The 20,245-nt window shown below is 30.7% G+C and overlaps 1 protein-coding gene and 1 long non-coding RNA gene across 2 annotated transcripts; both read left to right on the top strand.

The window, feature by feature from the left end:
- Window positions 1–657: 657 nt before the first annotated feature.
- Window positions 658–4,060, top strand: LOC115967633. The gene is made up of 2 exons (XR_004086501.1): window positions 658–736; window positions 3,621–4,060. It is a non-coding gene; the product is annotated as an uncharacterized LOC115967633 (long non-coding RNA).
- A 4,114-nt stretch (window positions 4,061–8,174) lies between these two features.
- Window positions 8,175–18,514, top strand: LOC115969421 (cyclic nucleotide-gated ion channel 1-like). The gene is made up of 8 exons (XM_031089060.1): window positions 8,175–8,464; window positions 9,583–9,798; window positions 11,286–11,715; window positions 12,813–13,025; window positions 14,651–14,934; window positions 15,869–15,980; window positions 16,617–16,892; window positions 17,682–18,514. The coding sequence occupies exons 2-8, from the start codon at window positions 9,719–9,721 to the stop codon at window positions 18,207–18,209; spliced, it is 1,923 nt and encodes a 640-aa protein (XP_030944920.1). The 5' UTR covers window positions 8,175–8,464; window positions 9,583–9,718; the 3' UTR covers window positions 18,210–18,514.
- Window positions 18,515–20,245: the final 1,731 nt, after the last annotated feature.

Here is a 20,245-nt window from a genome sequence, read left to right as displayed (position 1 = left end):
AACTATATATATAGTACTATAAAAATTACTCTAAACAAAACTCAAGATATATATATAGATATATATATATATTAGATATTTGGGTTTTAGTTAGCTTAACTAGTAAAATTTCTTGTCATTGAATAACAAAATTGGGGTTCGAACTCCGTTTACACTAAAAACCGATTAGTATCTTGGTTTGATAATAAAGAGCATGCATCATGGAATTAATGTTATAGGTTGAAACTCTATTATGTGTGTGTGTGTGTGTGAGATGTATTCTTAGACTAGGTAAATGGGTCAGGTCAGGTCTCGTTCCTGTTCGAGTCAGGATAAAAACCAATTAGTATGTCATATATAATAATAATAATAATAATAATTATCAAAACTTAAATAATATATCAAAATTTTAAGTTTATATATTCAAAAGTTCACTAGCGATATCATCTAAAAGAATAACAAATAAATCGCAATTACCCATACATATAAGATTTTATTACTCTTATATGCTTCTACATCTGCATATCGTCTCTTAACTTATGCATTTCCCGTATAATTTTGTAAATTCTCACTTTATGCGTTGTAGTTATAAAATTTTTTAAGATTAGTGTCTCAGACTCTCATACATTATAGTTTGCCTGCAGTTCTTTTGGTTCAAACCTCCAAACAAGTACGTACATTATGGGAAAACGTCTTTGCATATGGACTTTCTATGTTTGGCCTATTATTATTTCTTTATTTCTTGGGAAACTTGCAGGTAAGTACCCGATCCTTTTCCTTTCACTTCTTTTAATTCTTTTCAAAATTGTTTAAGTGTCCTAGTTGTACAATTGAGAGAGAGAGAGAGAGAGAGAGAATGATACCTCATTAATTCGCTAAGTATTATGCTAATTATTTTTATGGGTCATGCTAATGATTGCCCTTGGGGCAATCGTTAACAATTCATTTTAAGAAAGTTTTGACATCACTTTTATGGGAAATGAAAAAAGCTGTTAAAACATTAAATTTTTTTTTTCTTTTTCCATAAAAACTTTCTTTAACTGGATTCTTAATCAATGTTTTAAGAGCACTCGTTAGCATTTCCCTTTATTTTAATATAATTCAATAGCTACAACAATATAAGAAAAGAAATGATGAATTTAAATCGTAGACACCTTTTGTATGGCAAAGGGCAAAGAATAAGAAATAAATAAATAAAATTAGAAAGAGTAAAGATTAAATGAAAGATAGAGATTCTGCTTTTACCATGATATGCAGATTTCGTCTACATAATAACATCTAAACATTAATGTTCCAAAAATGAAAGTCATTCACAATATGGAACCAATCTCAACGACAATATTTTATACCCATATCACTCAAATTAATTGAATCCATCAATCCCTAGTATTCCCAATCCAACTATTTCATTAGATAAATAGAGAGTTAGGTTTCACAATCACATTTTATAGATAGCAATGTGATTCTAAAGCTGGGAAAATCCTTTTTTCTTTTTTTTTTTTTTTTTTTTTTTTTTTTTTTTTTTTGAGGAAACAGTAATTTTTAAGGGTATGTTTGAAATTCACTTATTTTGCTGAAATTGAAATTTTTTTTGCAGAAAGTATTATAGATAAAGGTAAAAGTTAGCTGAAATAGTACAGTGAAATTCATAAATAGTACAAAAAGTGTAGTGGGGTCCAAGAATAGTAGCTAAAATAAATTGAATAGTAAAATAAACTGACTTTTTAATTTAGAGTCAAACACACGCTTATTAGAACATATGACCACAAAAGCTGGGAAAATCAGAAGTAACAGACAGTGCACCGAGCCACCAGCCTGGTTATATTTCTACTATGTACTAATGTCTAATGGCAACTATATCTGACTGACTTAAAAGCAGATCAGGCAAAACCTGATACAATTAAATGCCATTAGCTCCATTAATCCAGAGATATATATATATATATATATATATTATTATTATTTTGATAAATAACAGAACTTAAAAACAAAAACAAGAAGAAGATTCCCCAAGTGTACAGGCTGTATACTATGAGACCATAACAATCACAACCAAATATTATTAGAACTTTTTTGGTCCTACCAGTGATATTATTGTTACTTTATTATTGTTTTTATTGTCATTTTACCGTTGTTAGTACTTAGTATTACTATTGTGATTGATGCTTAAATTGCTTTCGGTCCACAAATTTTTGAGATGGTTTCATTTTGGTCCTTATAATTTTTGTTCTTGTTTTATTTGAGTCCAAACTCTTTTGAAGCGTGTTTCTTTGTATCCTTGTTTTCATTAATTCGCTAACAAAAGAAGGCACATCACCCAAAATTTACTCTCAAAATAGGGAAATTTAAATAAAATTACTTTAGCCAACAACTTAGCTAACCAAAAGCATATTTCTGCTTTATATATATATATATATATATATTGAGAGAAAGAATACTATTTTATTCTCCTAAGAGCATATGACATCATTTGATTAGTCAAAAGTGTCTTAATTGAATTTAAAATAACATACGACAACATTTAATTAGATTGCTTGTATTTTAAATTAAAGCTCAACGTGTCGACGTGTCATTGGCTCTTGAGCATTCTTTGGAATTTTTTTTAGTGACACTTGGCAAATTTCCAATAATCTATGAATTAAGACAGTGTAGCCTACTAAGTAGTATACAACACCTTCCTCTCCAAAAAGAAAAAGAAAAAGAAAAAGAGAGTAGTATATGGCCCCCTATAATAAGCCATTTTGAATACACTACATGAATTTAGTGATATGATGTGTCAAATCATAATTGGCTGAAATTATTACTCTCAAGAAATAAGATACACTCAAGGAGTCAATACTCGCTTGAAGAGAGACTCCGTTAGGAACTCACTCACTTAATGATTTTGTTAATGAATACCCCAAGGACAATAATTAAGATGCATTTAATGTTATATTAAATCATATTTATACATTTTTTTAAATAATATATCTGTGTAAACTAATAAATCATTAATATGTGTATTTTTTTTTTTTTAAAGCTTGCTTAGAGCTCATAATTGAGCATTTATTGGTCTTTGACTAGTGTCTTTAGAGCACTCCTTAATTGGACACATATATTACCAGTATTGGACATTAAATGAGAAAATTAGATGAACTAGTCCTGGATCTCTTTACTTCAAAGTTCAAACTAAACCATCTATGAATTCCATACCATTTATTGTTTTTGGTCTTCATCAAAGATTCTATTATTATGCCATGTGCATGACCACCATCGAAGCTCTCCCCTCTTTTTATTTTTAATTTTTTTAAAGAGAATTATTATTTAACTATACTTCTCAATTTTAGGGTAATGGAGTTATAATGAAAAAAAATACAATAATACCAAGAACACAAACAAAATGTCATAACATTCTCAAATTAACACGTCAACTTACACATAGGTCCACAATAATCTCCAATTAATTTTTTAAAATGTTAATTTGGAAATGTTGTGAATTTTTCTTGTGTCCAACTGTCCCTAACATTTCTTAAAAAAAAACCAGCAAATTTGTGTGTGGAGGAATGAGATGTTGTATACTTGTATAAATATCCCTTTTTTTTAATGCCTAAATATATGCTGTAAGATATCCCGAATTGAACTTACTAACAGAATTTTGACAGGTTTACATGCAGCGTAGTGCTTCAAACAATGTGATTTCTGAAAATGATAAGAAACTGGAATTTGATGCTGCTGTTGAAATAATACTAAAAGAATTGGGACAGTACAAGCAGCGTGTTGCTCAGAATTTGGAATTGACAGCGGAATCACCCCAAACCGTACGATGCTGTTGTTGAACCCAAGACACCTTCTATTTTACAAAGACCGATTGCTGATGCTTTAAGAAAACTAGTTCTGAATCCATAAGGAGTACCTGACATTGTTATTGCAGAGCAATGGTTTGTTTTGATGTCTTTGCTGTTTTCAGATTTGTTTTTCTAGTGATGGAGTTGCTACTTGTTTGGATTCTGAGTAATGATGGCAAAATTAGGAAAAGGACAACGTGTGAATTCTGTTTGATGAACGGTATTAAATTCAATAAGGATTGTGTTTGTGTGTAGTTTATTTAAACCTTTTGTAATCCTAATCCGTGTGATGTGATGTATAGGATTTGGTTATCTAAGCTTATATTTCACAATCATGCTTGAATATTCATTAAGTAACTAATGCAATGCATGGGCACCCTGGTATATAGGGTAGATTTTTATTTATTTTTTATTTTTTAAATTACGCATTCTAACTATAGATAGGGTATACCTTTCAAACATAGAACTACAATGTGATAATTTTATGACACTAATTAATTCCATTGCGATTCGTTTTATAAGGCATATACGGATATACCTCTCTCATGGATTGCCTTATGCAGCATTTTTGCTAATTTTGATGATTTGGCAATTGCCAACATCACATATACTCATATTTCTAATTCTCACTCTAATTTTCTCTTTCAATTCCTGACATTTGGGTTTGTGTATGTTTAAAAGAGAGAACGTTTAAGATAATTTTTTCTTTAATTCTTTCCCAGTGAGTGTTGGTAGCACTTGCCACATTATAAAATTCCGCTGAAGGTAGCAAAAATAGTCAAAATACCTCATAAAGCAAAGTAGCAAACCACAATAGAGATGAATGCCATATTAAGCAAACCAAGAGAGAGATATGGTACGGATAATATAAATTGCTTAATAAAGAATTCTTGAATAACAATTAAAGCTAGTACTCACTACATCAAAAATATTTTATTAATAAAAAATGTAAATCCATTGAAAAAATATATTCACTTTAGATGAAATTAATGCTTGTGAGATAACATTTAAGACGTGTCATTTAGAGATTTTTGTTGTGAATGCAGTGTTGCAGACTACTAAAAGAGAGTCACATTAATTCCTTCTTTTTTTCCATTTTTTTTCATTCTCATCTTATTTTTAGTTATTCCTAATATTTTTATATTTTGACATGATATCATAACTATGTCTCACATTCTTAAATGCTGAGGTTTTCTTAAATGCTGAGGTTTAAACATTAGAAATTGGAACTTTTACTTCAGCAAAGAAAAGAAGGCAATTTTTACATTGCTTTATAAAATGTTATCTTAACATTATTTTGTTAGGAAGTCACCAAGTGGGGTCTTTTTAATTTATTGCACTACCGCGTCCCAAGGTCAACCTTTTAGTCAATTGTGAAAAAAAAAAAAGTCAGTTATTTATATATTAAAATAATTGCATATATATATATATATAGAAGACACAGGAGATGGGAAAAGAGAGTGGAAAGACAAAACTTACAATACTAATACTTACAAAATGACCTAACCTTTGTAAGTACTAGTGAGACTTATAAACCGAAAACAAACTTACTAATTGACCGATGTGGTACTTTAGACCACTAATCTTTTTTTTTTTTTTTTAGATAGTATAAACAGAAGACACAGGAGATGGAGAAGGAGGGAGTGAAAAGACAAGATTTACAACACTAGCACTTACAAAAAGGCCTAACCTTTGTAAATAGGCTTTTAAATGTTATTTTGTTTTGTTATTTCACAATATTTCATTCAATGCGTACTATACTATGAAATAGATAAGTATCTATTCAAAAAGGAAAAAATAAAAATTTAACGAGCAAAGATTTGCTGCAAACTAAGTTGCAGCAAATCTTGCAAAATAATGACATGTTAATATCTGAGAACAGCACCCGTCCAGGGCAAGGCAAGGTGTTGAATCTTGCAGGACAGGTGTTGTTCTCAAATATTAACACATCATTATTTTGTAGGATTTGTTGTAACTTAGTTTGTAGCAAATTTTTACCCTTTTTTAATATGCTTAATTCCTATAAATAAAAAGCTCTAATTTTAAATTATGCAGGACATGTGTTGTTCTTAGATATTGGTACGTCATTATTTTGCAAGATTTGCTTTAACCTTAGAATAAAAAAGTGCAATTTTAATTCTTTAAAATTGGGAATATTAATAATTTTTTAACATTTAACCATTTTTTTTTTAAGAAAAAGGAAACTGATATTATTAAAGCAAACTCAGCCAAAGTCGGCTAAAGTTACAGAAAGTAGTTGTGAACTACAGAGTTATATTGTCTAAACGTACAAGAGAAAGTGACTCCACAAAAGGTCTCTACGAGGGTCTTGAATTCGTATACCAAGTGGCCAAACGAAGAGAGGGGAGACATCTTCGTAGCAAAGAGCTCTATACATAGTTTTAGAATCATCCTCCAAGATTATAGAGGAGAAAGCACATTCACTGGCAAATTGAATAATTCATACAACTACCAAACACTCCACAATGTCAACCGAAGAAGGGAGTGTTAATTTATCCATTTCTATTAAATTCATGCATGACCATGATATTTGATTTTTTGTAAAAAATAATCTTAATTAGTTAGTTTGCATATTTACATAAGGCAAGAAAAAAAAAAAATTTAAGTTAAATATTTTATGATATAAAAAAAAATTTTAAAAATTAATAAATATTTATATGGAAAAAAAAAAAAAAACCCTTCTTTTTAGTTATTGTCTTAAGCCTGTCATGTGAATAAAAAATTTAAAAAGCTTTTAGTCAACAACACAAAGAGCATGCAACAAGCACAAACAAATTCACAACAATTAAATCAGCAAGTTTTTACTGGTTGTTGTCTAAACCTATCATTGATATTAATTTTTTATCTACCATATAACAATGTTCAAGTGGAAAAAAAATTTCTCTTCAAACTAGTTTGGAGAAAAATATTTGGAGAGAAACCTTTCAAACTGCTCTTATAGTTTTTCTTTATTGAATGTGAATTTCAAAAATATAACAATTAGATTGTATGTTCTTATTATATTCTTTATGCTTGCAAAATTTCAAAAAGAACAAATATCAATAACTCTGCTATCAATCAAATATCTAAACTTCAAGTTTTTGTGGTTTAAAGTTATGCATAAATATAAATTTATTGATTGAATAATAAATAACATCCGATTTAAATGAAATTTGACATATATGTTAAGAACATTAAAAACATGTAATTTAACAGTTAGATTTTAAAATTTCACATTCAATAAAAAGATATAAGAGGAATTTGAAGGATTTCTTTCTAAACTAGTTTGAAGAGAGAAACTTTGTTCCAACCAAGTAGGGATAGAGCTAGAACTTGAAGTTAGGAGAGTGGCTTTGCTTCTAGTTGCGTGTTGTGGCTTTGACCTCCGACTCTGTTACTTAATTGCTTAGGGTTATTTTATTTATTTATTATTTTTTAGTGCTTTTAATGTGTGCAGTTACTACTGGGTAAAGATAGAATTATTTTGTTTAAAAAAGTTTTAAACGCCCAAGTTTTTTCTTTTGGTAAAATTGGTTAATTGAGTTTAATTGTTTTTAGCTTTATTATTGGCAATTTTTGTTGTTGGCCTATATATTTTGTTTTAAATTTTACATCTATAAATTTTTTTATGGCCTTTAAAAGGATTTTTTTTTTTTTTTTGAGAAAGTCCTTTTAAAGGAGTTAAATGTTAGAGTTACAAAATTCTTTACAAATTATTAATGTAATAAGTGATTATTAGTAAGTAAATAAAAAAAAAAAGTGATGTAATTGGTAAGTTTAGATGCAAATTAACAAAAATTTACTACCTCAACAATTTGTGAATATATTATAAAAAAGTTTGTCATTATATCATTACTTTTAAAAGAATTAATAATATTATTAAGAGACACAAAATATAATTTTATAGAAAAAATTTACTAAAATTGATACATGTGAATATTCTAGTATCCGTTTGGTAAAAATTAATTTTTGCCAACTTATTTTATTATTCAGCTTATTTTTGATACTATTTATGGGTCCTCTTGCATATTTTGGTACTATTCATGAATTTCACTGTACTATTTAAGTCAATTTTTACTTTTAACTACAGTATTTTTAATAAAAAATTTCAATTTCAACTGAATAAGTAAATTTCAAAATATCCTAATATTAAAAAAAAATATATATATTATTTGGATGGGTCATTGGCCCCCAGGTCAAAGCCTCCTCTGTCCCTATAACCTAGTGTGAAATTTTTTGGGTGCAAAGACTTTCTCCCGAGAAAAACAAATAGCACACTTTACACGTGCATCTAAAATAATACGAAAATATAAAGTTGTTAAACTAAAAAACCAAAAACAAATATAATGTTGTTGTCTTGTCAGATCAATAATAGAGCAAGCAGTTTCTCCAAAAAAAAAATAGAGCAAGCAGAGCTGTGTACCACTAAACTGCAAAACTTTATACACTGATATGCTTCCATCAATCACACCATATACCCAGTAGTATTTTTTCTTTTCTTTTTATGTTTTGGTTTCTCATATACACAGTTATCCACAATATCGATCACTTAGTTCATTCTACATCTAAACGAAAAACAGAGAGAGTCTGATACCACGGTCAGCAGGCAACAACTCCGGATGGCAAGCTATAGAGGACTCAGAGCGTTGCATATCTGCAGTGTAAGGGATTCTTTTTCTCTAGCTTCTTTTCTTAGTAAACCAGAGATATATGTATTAAAGCTGGGTTTTTTTTTTTTTTTTTTTGTGGTTTGGTATTAGGAAGAGTTTTGATTTACTTGAAAGTGGAGTAGTGAGTACTACTGATTTACAAAGGATTTGTTTGTTATGTTTTATGGAAAATTATTAATTAAGTAGCTCTCTTTTCAGCTTTTTCATACATTTGTGGACTCATCGTGAATTTAATTAGTAGGACCATTGTGGATGTGAAAGCAGAGAGCACATGATTGATCCTACTAATGGGTCCAAACGTGAAAAAATGGAGCTCAGGACTTCAAAGTGTTTTATTTTGGGATAGGGAAAAGCTGATCTAGGAATTTGTTAAAGTTGTTTGTTTTGGAGAGGCTATGGACTGGGCCAGATACTTGCTATTATTATTTTTGGGTTTTTTTTTTTTTTTTTTTAATTAATTATCCGTTTCAGCTTATTCAGCTGAAAAAGCGTAGAAAATAAGGTTAAAAACTACTCGTTGAATAGTATTTTGGAATTTAGAAATAGTACCAAAGAAGGTAATGGAACCGTGAATAGTACTAAAAAGAAAATAAAAACTCAAATAAGCTGAAGTTTGTAGCTCATTCCAAACAAGCTCTTGGAGATCAAGTTTGAAATAAATAAATAAATAAATAATTTGTGTTGGGAGGCTCAAATGAATTTTAAGAGAGGAGGACTAACTAAAGCACTAAACCAAACCAGTGGCATTTTTTAGGCTCAAATGAATTTTTCTTAATCAACTCTTAAATTGTGAATGGTTAACACACTAGTACCAACTGTTTTAAGAGCAGGGCAGGAGTTGCCATATATGGATTATAATTTGCAACTGTTTCTACACCTGCACCTGCACTTGTGAACTTTTAAAATCCCATAACAAAGCCAATTTCTGTCACTTTATGCTTTCCAAATCCCATTTCCTCTTGCTCTTCCTTGTAAAATGCATGCTATTTGAGTTATTCAGGTTCAATTTACATTTTATAAATACACATTCTCATATTTAGAACATTTTTTTCAAGTAAATATTTAGAACTACATAGTGTTTAGGTTTACTACATTTTTTGAACAATCAGGTGAAGGACCAAAGCTTTTGTCTAGAGCATTGAACAGGGGACACGATGTGAACACGTGATCAATTTTGAAGACGTGTCAGATTTAGTGCATAGGACCCAAATCAGACCCCCGCCAAGAGCCCTATAGTTAAGTAATATGGTTATGAGTTATCAAATTCTCAAAAAAACTGTTAGTGTTATGAGTTATTTTTGCCATCAGCAAGGGAACGGTGCAAGGTTAGTTTCTTTTTCTCTTGACATTATTATAAATATCATGAAATTGTTGTGTCCTTAGCTTTATTTTATTATTATTTATCATTTTCCAGCTTTAATGCCGCTTATTTGAATACACTGGTATTTAGTCCATTCTTTTTTTTCTCCCTCTCTCTACTTATGTGCTAACAATAACATTTTTCTTTTTTGGTCATATTCTTAAGTGTCGGTTTGTTTTGGCATACAACCTTTTTTAGAAAATATTTTCCTTATTTTTGAGTTGTTTGGCACTTGAAAATTTTGGTCAAAGCAAAACCATTTTTCACTGAGCAGAAAAAATACTCTTGTTAACACGTAAAACATTTTCAGCCATTTTCAAATTCAAAAGAACATAAACTTAAAAAAAAAAAATCGCAAAAATCTTCAGAAAGACCATAGTACCTTCAAAACCTCCAAAACAATACTTAAACCTTCAAAAGGATTGAAATACTCCCGAAATTTTTTTAAAAAAAGATCAAAATTAAAATCAAAATTCCATTGAAAATCTCTTCGAAAAAAATACCCAACAAAACCTCTAAAATTACAAAAATACCCTCGAAAATGTCCAAAATGACCAAAATAACTGTAAACCTCCAAATATGCAAATGCCCCTTAAAACCTTTATAATGACCAAAATAACATGAAAACCTCTAAAATGATAGAATAGAACAAAATGCTAGAACATACATTAATATATAAACCTCCAAAATGATAATTTTTCAGTATTAATATTTTAAACTCTTACCGTTGGATTATAATTACATTTTCTGTATGTTCTTAAACTTACATGCCAAATTTCAAGCTAATTAGATATTATTTATTCTTCGATTCATAAACTCATATTTTACATATGGTTTTAAAATACAAAAACTTAAAATTTAAACATTATATATAAAAGAAGAGCTTATGCACCCTTGAAGATATTAGTAGTGTATTTTTTATGAAATTTTTCCAGAGCTTATAGGCATTTTGGGAAAAGTTGTTACAGATTCCCACATTGGTTGAGTGTGGTGAGTTGACCTTCAAGTTAACTTTGAGAGAGTTCAGAGCTCATTCTCAACATCTGAATTTATATAGAGAAAGGTTTGCTATAATTGCTGCATACAAGGGTATGTGGCAGCCAAAAGAAAAAAAAAAAGGGGGTACATGGCATACAGGGGTATGTGGCAGCAAAAAAGAAAAGGAACATGTCACACATGTTCCTTTTTTTTTTTTTTTTTGGCTGCCACATATCCCTGTATGCAGCAATTGTTGCATACAAATATGCAGCAAAACCTTTCCCATGAAAAAATATACTATCTTCTTATATTCTATCAATAAAACTAACCATGATTGAAACTAATCAAACTAAACCTTAATCGAAACTAATTTATTTGAATAAGAAAAACATACCTTTATTATTATTTATTTTACACTAGATGATAGTAAATAAGAGTCAATAATTTATTTTGAGTTTGCCTTGTTTTATTCAGGAATAATCAAGACATTGAGAGGCAATTTCTTAAGAATGGTGGAGGTGATTCAGTGAAAGAAACAACGGCACAGAAGAAAATTCTTGATCCAAGGAAGGCATTCCTTAAAAGGTGGAATGTAGGATTTGTATTGTCATGCGTGATTGCAGTATCTTTGGATCCTCTGTTCTTTTATCTTCCTGTGATCAATGAAGAAAAGAAGTGCATTCGGTTAGACAAGAAGTTGTGGATCACAGCTATCGTTTTGCGATCCTTCTTCGATATCATTTACCTGCTGCATATCATATTGCAATTTCGCACTGGTTTTATAGACAAGAAGCTTCTGAAAAGTGGAAAATCTGAGTTGAATAAAGATGCTTGGAAAATAGCTCGTAAATATTTATGGCCGTGGTTCTTATTCGACATTATAACTATTCTTCCCATCCCGCAGGTAAGGGAGACCTCTGCTAATTGTTGTTCACTTGTTTGGTTTGATAAATGTTGCTTACATTTTAAAATTTTAAAAATAATATATATATATATATATATATGTATGTGTTAGCTAATCCATTATTGTGGCTTGCAGCCCCTACCAAAGAAAAAACCCTTATGTGCAACAAATCCTTTAGTGTTACTAGAATATAAATTTTAAATAAAAAAAAATAATCAAACTACTCTGTTTTGGGGCTTTTTCATATTTTTTTTTTATAAATATATAAATGACAATGTATTTGTCACGTTGATTATTTATTGTTTAGGACCTTAAAATTTTGGGACTTTGTGCATGCTGTTGTCTGGCTCTGTCTAAACTATTTGGTTGTGTTTTTTAAAAGAAATTTTTTTGGCAATAAACTAGAAGAAAAATGGATATAATATAGAACATAATACAAAGAGGCTAAAGCTGAATAGTTTCAAACATTTGTTTGTAAGTCAAAGTAATTTTGACCAAGAGTTTTGTGATTCAACTGGTATCTCTCTCTGTTTCCAACAAAGAGTCCATAGTTCAAAATCCCCCTCCCCTATTGAATTATTAATTTTTTAAAAAAAATTAATTTTTAATTTTTAACTTTTACTTGACCATATTAATTAGTTTTCTAGTTATCAGAATATTGGAAAAATATTGAGGTAATATATATATAATATTTATTTTATTTGTTGATTATGGGAAATTCAAGTATAATGTTTGACTTTTCCAATCAAAAAATTATCAAAACTAGGTTTTTCAACAAAGTAAAATAAACTTTTCTTTAATAGACAATTGAGTTGTTTTAAAAAACAATAATTTTGTGTCGTTCCATTTATTTATATTTTACCAACAATTAATATTGGTTTTCATGTATAAATTCGGCATCAAATTTCAGTCTATTTCTTATTCTTTGAATTTAAATAATAAAAAAAAAAATTTGATTCAGACTTTGACCACTAAAGATTAGATCCTAGTTTAATTTCCACTACCTCCATAATCTTTATTTTCTTTAAGTTATCATTGTCCTACAGATGGATTCTATCCATTGGCTCTAAACACTAAATTTCTTATAATATGTTCAGGTGGTGACTCTGACTATTTTTTCAGAAATGAGAGGCACGAAATCTTCAAAAAAAGTAAAATTCTTGAACTCTATCGTTCTCTTCCAATATGTGCCAAGAGTTACTCAAATCTACCTATCTTGGAAGAAACTAATAACAAATAACAAGAAATTTGATAGAATCGTGCTGGTCAAAGCTTCATTGAATTTCATTCTATACATCCTTGCTGGTCATGTAAGTTTCATTTGAGAGTAATTTCACATTCATTGAATTTAATCTTGGCAAGTTTTGATATTTTATCAATGTTTTGTCATCTTTAACAAACATTTATTTGAAATGAACCCACATATGAAAAAAATTATAGATTCCAAAGGTTTCACTTTATTTGTTTTTTGGACTTGTGTGGATTAAACCTCTTATATGAATGCCTGGTGCAGTGGTGGAAATGTAAAGGCTATAACTCATGTCTGTGTGCGATTTTTTTTTTTTTTTTGAGAGAGAGTTTCAATTTATGGTGTCCACTCTGATGATAGCTTTTTATCATCAGACCAAGACACCAATCAGTATTTAGTGTAGGCGGAAATTGAACCTCAAATCTCTTATTCAACCATTAGAGATTTTTCCTGTTGAGCTAACTGGAATCCACTATCTGTGTGCGATCTAAAGCACTTGTTTGTGAGATGACTCTTTGCTTTTTATAATTAATATTAATGATTTACAATACCTGGTTTATATCCCCTTTGCTTTGTTCAATCTGTTAGCCGATTTACGTGGGCCAGGGGACTCAAGGGTTGATCCTTGACATTCCAACATGGTTTATACCCCCTTTTCTTTGTTCAACCCGTGAGCCGATTTATTTAGGGGGAAGACCGGGGGTCAGGGGGCTGGAGCTTGACCCCTGACATTTCAACAAATATGTAGTAATCCCTTATAACAATCAGGGTTGATTAATTTTTTAGTTAGATATATTTTTCAAGTGTCTTATCTTTCCAACCAAGCTGATTGTCATTTGAGATTATTGAATGTTATTAATTTTCACAAATACTATATTGACAATCTTTCACAAACTCTATCCTTTTTTAAATGGGATGAACCGATGTGTTGCAATGAACTTAACAAACAATGTGTACAGGGACTGTCCAATATCTTAACGCAGCTAGAAGCAAATTGTTGTTAGTTGTTGCTTACTTCAATACCAAAGCTGAATGTTATATTAACTTCTCAATTGTAGCAATTTTTTCTAGCTGCATTAAGATATAAGGGAGTCCTAGAGTTGAAACAAAATCCCATGATGAATGATGATCACTGGGATCTCCTACCTAGTTGGCAATTTGGCATTAGTGTATGCCCGGAGTGCTAATAACGATTGGAAGAATAAATTAATTCTATGAAAAAAATGCCTTTTAGATCTCGAAGGATCCTAAGAACAACATCATAATAGGATGATTGAGCTGCTGCCATGAATTGATTGACAATGTGTATTGTGTAAGAGATATTTGGTCAAGTGAGTATTAGATATAGACTGCACTCCTAACCAGTTCTGCTTGTAAAGTGTAGATTGCGAAGATGATCATTGTTATAAACATGTAATCGAGTGTTGTTCTCAATGGGCGTTTTAACCATCTTACTGTCTATTGATACTAGCTTAAATGATGAGGTTAGAGGTGCAGTTGGCCTGAGTAAGATAATAGCCATCAGATGATGAGGAATTCTCAATTAATAAGTAGAAGTTTCATGTCTATAGAATTCTCTTTTTTCTCTTACTATTATTGTTCTTGTTGTAACAATTAATAAGATTTAGTTGGGACATAGGATATCTACAGAATTTATTGATGTTTAATGATTTTCTGGTCTTTTAGGTATTGGGAGCCTTCTGGTATTTTTTCTCTACTCAACGACTGGCGGCTTGTTGGCATGAAGCGTGTGGTCAAAATCGTAGTAGATGTGTTGGAATTTCTTTTGATTGTGACCACAGTATTGGAAATCTGTCTTTTATAAATGATATTTGCTCTTTAAATACTGAAAACAAAACGTCCTTTGACTTTGGAATATTTCTTAAAGCCCTTCAATCTGGTGTCTTAGAATCTGAAGATTTTCCACAAAAATTATTTTACAGTTTCTGGTGGGGCATGCGAAATCTGAGGTTTGCACGTATTAGACTTTTTGCTATATTCCATATTAAAGCTATCTCAATCAATTCTTAATTTGATATTTGAACACACTAGGACTAAAATAGTTTGATTTCCCCTAGTTTAAAATTTTCAAGAACATTAGTTGTCCTTACACTATTGTCTGTTGTTTTTTTGGATATGAAGTGGGTGGAAGATTGACCCTCACACATTTGTTAAACTAATAATTTCCCCGCTCTTACCACCGCGCACCTTTGATGCGGTGATCACTCTAAAAGTATTAGAGCTTGTGGGGTGTAAGGGCCAGAGTTTAAATCTCTAGGAGGAAATTTAACCCATATACACTTTAGATTAGGCAAGAATAGAATTTTTATCTTGTATAATAATATTAATAATATTTTTTTCCCTGCTCTTTGCTACTTAGCTAATGATATTTTTAAATATCAAAGAAGTATCAAACTAGGCAAATATATTTATAAAAAAAAAAATGTTGTTGTCAAGAAGTAACATCTGTGTCACAGTTATACTTTCTTTTCTATTGCTTATAGTCATTTCCCGATACATTTTTGGTGTAACTTTTGGTAGCTTCTTCTCTGCCATATACACAGAGGTATAAGACATTGACTCATCCGAAATAAAAAGGAAATAGCGGCATGTGATAGAGTTTGAGTTCAATATTGGTCTTCAATTGTTGTTTTCTTCCCTTATTAGGCCTGTGGTGATGGCTGTTTTTCTTTTCATCGAGAAAATTTTCTCATTAATGTAAGGGGAGGTCGTATTTCTCCAAAGGCCATAAACCTGTAATCTTGAAGGCCCAAGCATAGGACCGTACATCTCCTCCTAACTTATTCATTTCCCCTAAAAATGTTTAAATTTTTATTTTATGCATCGTAGTTTTAAATCTTTAAGATTAGTGTCTCATACGTTATAGTTATGACATTTTTGCAGTTCTCTTGGTCAAAACCTTGAAACAAGTAACTACATATGGGAAAACTGCTTTGCACTTGGTATTTCCATCTTTGGATTGGTACTATTTTTATATTTCATGGGAAATTTGCAGGTGAGTACCCAATTCTTTTCTCTTCTCTTCTTTTCTTTATAAAAAAAAGGCTCATTGTTATTTTTTGACTTATTCAGTAAATCTAATGTATAACATCTTTCTCTCACATAAAAGTAACCTCTATTAAGCATTAGTTTCATAGATTGGACTCGTATGAATGTGAGAGAGGTTTGTAATATACCATTTATTGTACCAAATGAAGAAGAGAGAGTGTGATTTCTAGACAAGAAGTACTATGACACATCAATAATTTAATATGCTAATCATCCAATTATTATTAGTAGTAGTATTAAATTGATACTATTAATTTTTTGATAAATTTAATAGTTATAATGGGAAGGTGAGATTTGAACTCTAGACGATTCCGTTGAAAAAGCCTAGATTAATGGAATGTCACAAAATTTTCTAGCCTAGGTATGGGCAAAATTGTGTCTTGAAACAGAAACATGAGTTTGGAAGTTTAGCTATGCATGGGGGCACTTCGTGACACTCGTCTCAAGATGATGCCTCATTTATCACCGACTCTTGGTGACTAATCAGTATAAAATGAGATGTATGATTGTAAAATATAATTACTTTTAATGCTTATACACGGTAAGATTTGGTGAATTGAACTGACTAGTAGAGGTGGGTTAGATGTACATGCAGTGGACAGCAAAAAAATCTATTAAAAATTGGGATAACGTACGCAAGAAGATGAAGTCGAGTAAACGACAAAAGCAAAAAAAAATCATGAGATCGTGGATTTCCCAACGGGGCTTTGATAGTACCATTAAAACCGAGATTATGAGGAACATAGAACAGAGATTTGAAGAAGACGAAGATGTTTATGTGGAGAACCTGATACCTGATCTTCCTCCAGAACTTCAAAGCAATGTCAAGCACCATCTCTGCTTAAATCTTCTAAAGAATGTGAGTTTTATACATCCATTATACTTTTTTAAATAAAATATGAAATATTTTTTCGTACCTTTATTTTTAATAATACATATTTGGGGAATTATATAGATATAGTATAAAGTTTTGGCTAATATAATAAAAATTGGGTATTATACATTCGATATCCTGCAACGCACTAATTCGGGATTGATATCCCTGCTAAACTCTAAGGAGCATTATGCTTCAAAGGGATATTTTATATTTCGGAGATTCTTCGCTTGGTCATTTTAAATTTGTTTTGTTCCAAATTCTTGTAATCGAGCAGCTCAAGAGGCTTTGTTTGGGTTTGCAAAAGAGAGTGAGGAGGAAGTGTGTCCCTCATTTCTCCTTCCCTCTTGTTCAAAAATATTTGGTTGGAATAAAAGAAAAAAAAAAAAAAAAAAGTTTTGACTAAAAATTTATTGCAGAAGTCTTACGAAATTTCAAAAGAAAATTCGTTGTTTTTTCATTATTTTAATCATTTACCATAATGGTTTTTTTTTTTTTTAAATGGAATCATTTATCATAATGTTAGCTATTGAAATATTTGGTCTGACATAATGTATTTATGTGATGTAACATAAGATAATTTTTTTTTCTTTTATTTGTATTATCAATTTATTTTTTAATTTCAATGATATTGCATTAATCATTTCTTCAATTACTTTACATATGTTTTTTTTAAAAAATTAATTCGTGCATTAGACGGGCATATTATTTTTACATATATATTATTTTTACTAATTTGTTCTACTACAACTTATATTTGTTTTTCTTGATCAGCTGAAATTCGTAAAAGACAATGGGTTGGCGGCTAAGCATGAACAACTGTTGCTTAAGATCTGCGACTCTCTCAAACCAAAGTTCTACAAAGAGCACTGCTACATTGTTCAGGAGGGAGACCCAATTGATGCGGTTTTTTTTATTACGGAAGGCACTGTATGGACTTGCACAAGCAGTAGTAATGGTGGTGAAGACTCCCAACATGCTGAGCGGCTTGAAAAAAATTTCTTTGGAGAAGAACTTCTTGAATGGGTTATGAAACCTTCCTCCGCAGACATGTACAATCTATCCAAACTCCCCATTTACTCAAAAACACTCAAAACCCACACAAAAGTGGAAGCCTTTGCTCTAATGGCCTCCGACTTGAAGCAAATATGGCATTCTAAGTTGTCACAATTTGGCCCTGAAGAACTGCAATCCCAGGCAGCTTCCCGTGTACAACGAATTTGGCGTGGGCACCGCGATCACCCAAAGACGGATGGTGCTGTTGTTGAATCGAAGGAACCTTCTATTTTACAACGAATCTGACACTGTTGTTGCAAAGCATTAGTTTGTTTTGATGTCTAACATGTACTAAGTTTTGATGGACTGGTTAGTTTTTTTTCTACTTATAGAGCTGCTGCTCTTCTTCTTTTTTGATGGATTGTGAATATGGTAATGGTAGAATTAGAGTAAATTGTTTAGGGTAACATATGTCTGCACCTTCTAATTATTCAAGTTTGTAAGTAGTAGCTCATTATGTTTCATTCATTTGTGTTACTAGTGCAATGTATGGACACCATGAAACAAAGGTGTGTAAACACAAATTTTTCCAATGATAGAAAATTAAACAATTGAAAAGAAATATGGTTTGCAAATAATAAATTTGTATTGATGAATAAAAGCACAATCTCTATTTCAATTCTTTTACAAAAGAATACTTTTTGATTTTATCTTCATTGAACTTGACTCGAACAAGGAATCTTCTTAACTTTAGTTGAAAGATGGATTGAACGGTCTCCACAACAAATCTCTAGCTTTGAGCTTATTAGAGATTTATTGTTCTTCAAGTCTTTGAATATGAAAGCTTTTAGGTTGAAGTTCTTTGGGGCTTTAGAGGCTTGATTCGTTGAGCTTTAAGGATTTGAGGTTTGTTGAAGTTTATGGAGGCTTTTTTTTAGCTTAATTCGAATAGAACATCAAAGAACTTATTTAAATGTTCTTCGTGTGTTCTTGAGGCAGAATTTCTCTAGAACTTTCACATCTTAGAAAAAATTTTCAATGAGAGGAGGTATGCCCTCTATTTATAGTGGTTTCAAAGGATCAGTCCCACTTGGGATTGACTTCCTTGTAGATAATTATCTCTATTTTTATTTATTTATTTTAATAGAGATAATGACTAACTATTATCATTCCAATTTAATTGAGAAATTTATCCATATTTAATTAGAATAATTATCATCAAGATATTTATCCATATTTAATTAAGATAAATATCATCTTAAATGATACATGTCAACACTTGATTTATCTAATTTAATGACATATTAATTTAAATTTTGTCACTAAATTTCGATGTGGCATTTTATGATTGGCTTAAAATTTTGTCTCCTACAAATGCCCCCTCAAAACTTGATTATGTCCACAATTTTAAGTGTGGAAAGTGACCAAGTCTCGACAAATTTCATGCTTTGATGCAATTAATTTTAGCACCTTTCATACTTTCACAATGATCCCACTGTTGTTTCACGGCCCAAGTAGAGGATGTCTAATGTAATAGTAGCCACGTTCAAATCCATTGGCCGAGGTATATCAAGACTTAAAAGAGCTCTAATGCAACCAAGAATCCACCCATATAATACATGCAAGACTCCACCATGCAAGAATCCACATTTCTGTTTCCTGGTCCAAGCTGAAGAAGAATTCCCTTCCCATGAGAAGATAACCTCAAGAAGGAATCGGTTTCCTAGCCAAAGTGGTCTTGACTGGATGAGTTTTAGTTGCAATTAAACTCTCTCTGACCAGCACTATAAAAGGGCAGCTCCAGCCGCACATAATTCACAATTTTCCTCGCATAGCGCATAAGTTCGGGAATCTCAAGAAAACTTCTTGAAGAAGGCATAAGATTTTTTTTTTTCTTCTTTCTCAATCAGGTAGCAAGGCATGATCTCTTCTCTTATTTTTATAACCTCGTGTATATATATATATATATATATATATTTTTTTTTTTTGTAAACCGTACTCATGACTCTTTTTCTTCTTGTAGCCTAACAATTTTCATTGTTTCTAAAGACCATCGCAACTGTGTCAAATTTTGCACAAGCTCGATTATGGAACTTTCTCTTCGAGAGGTACATTCTTGTACTCAGTTTTTTTTTTTATATGCAATATTTTCTTTTGCATGTTGTGACTTTCTCTTGACATACATACTTGAGATGTGGGACTTGGGTTATCCATCTCTCTCAAGTGTGTAATTTTTTTAAAAGTACTTGGGATGCGGGACTTGAGTTATCCATCTCTCTCAAGTGTGTAATTTTTTTGAAAGTACTTGAGATGTGGGACTTGGTTTATCCATCTCTTTTAAG

The sequence above is a fragment of the Quercus lobata genome, chromosome 11 (genome assembly GCF_001633185.2).
Source record: "Quercus lobata isolate SW786 chromosome 11, ValleyOak3.0 Primary Assembly, whole genome shotgun sequence".
NCBI classification, from domain to species: Eukaryota; Viridiplantae; Streptophyta; class Magnoliopsida; order Fagales; family Fagaceae; genus Quercus; species Quercus lobata.
This window is presented reverse-complemented; position numbering and strand designations above follow the sequence as displayed.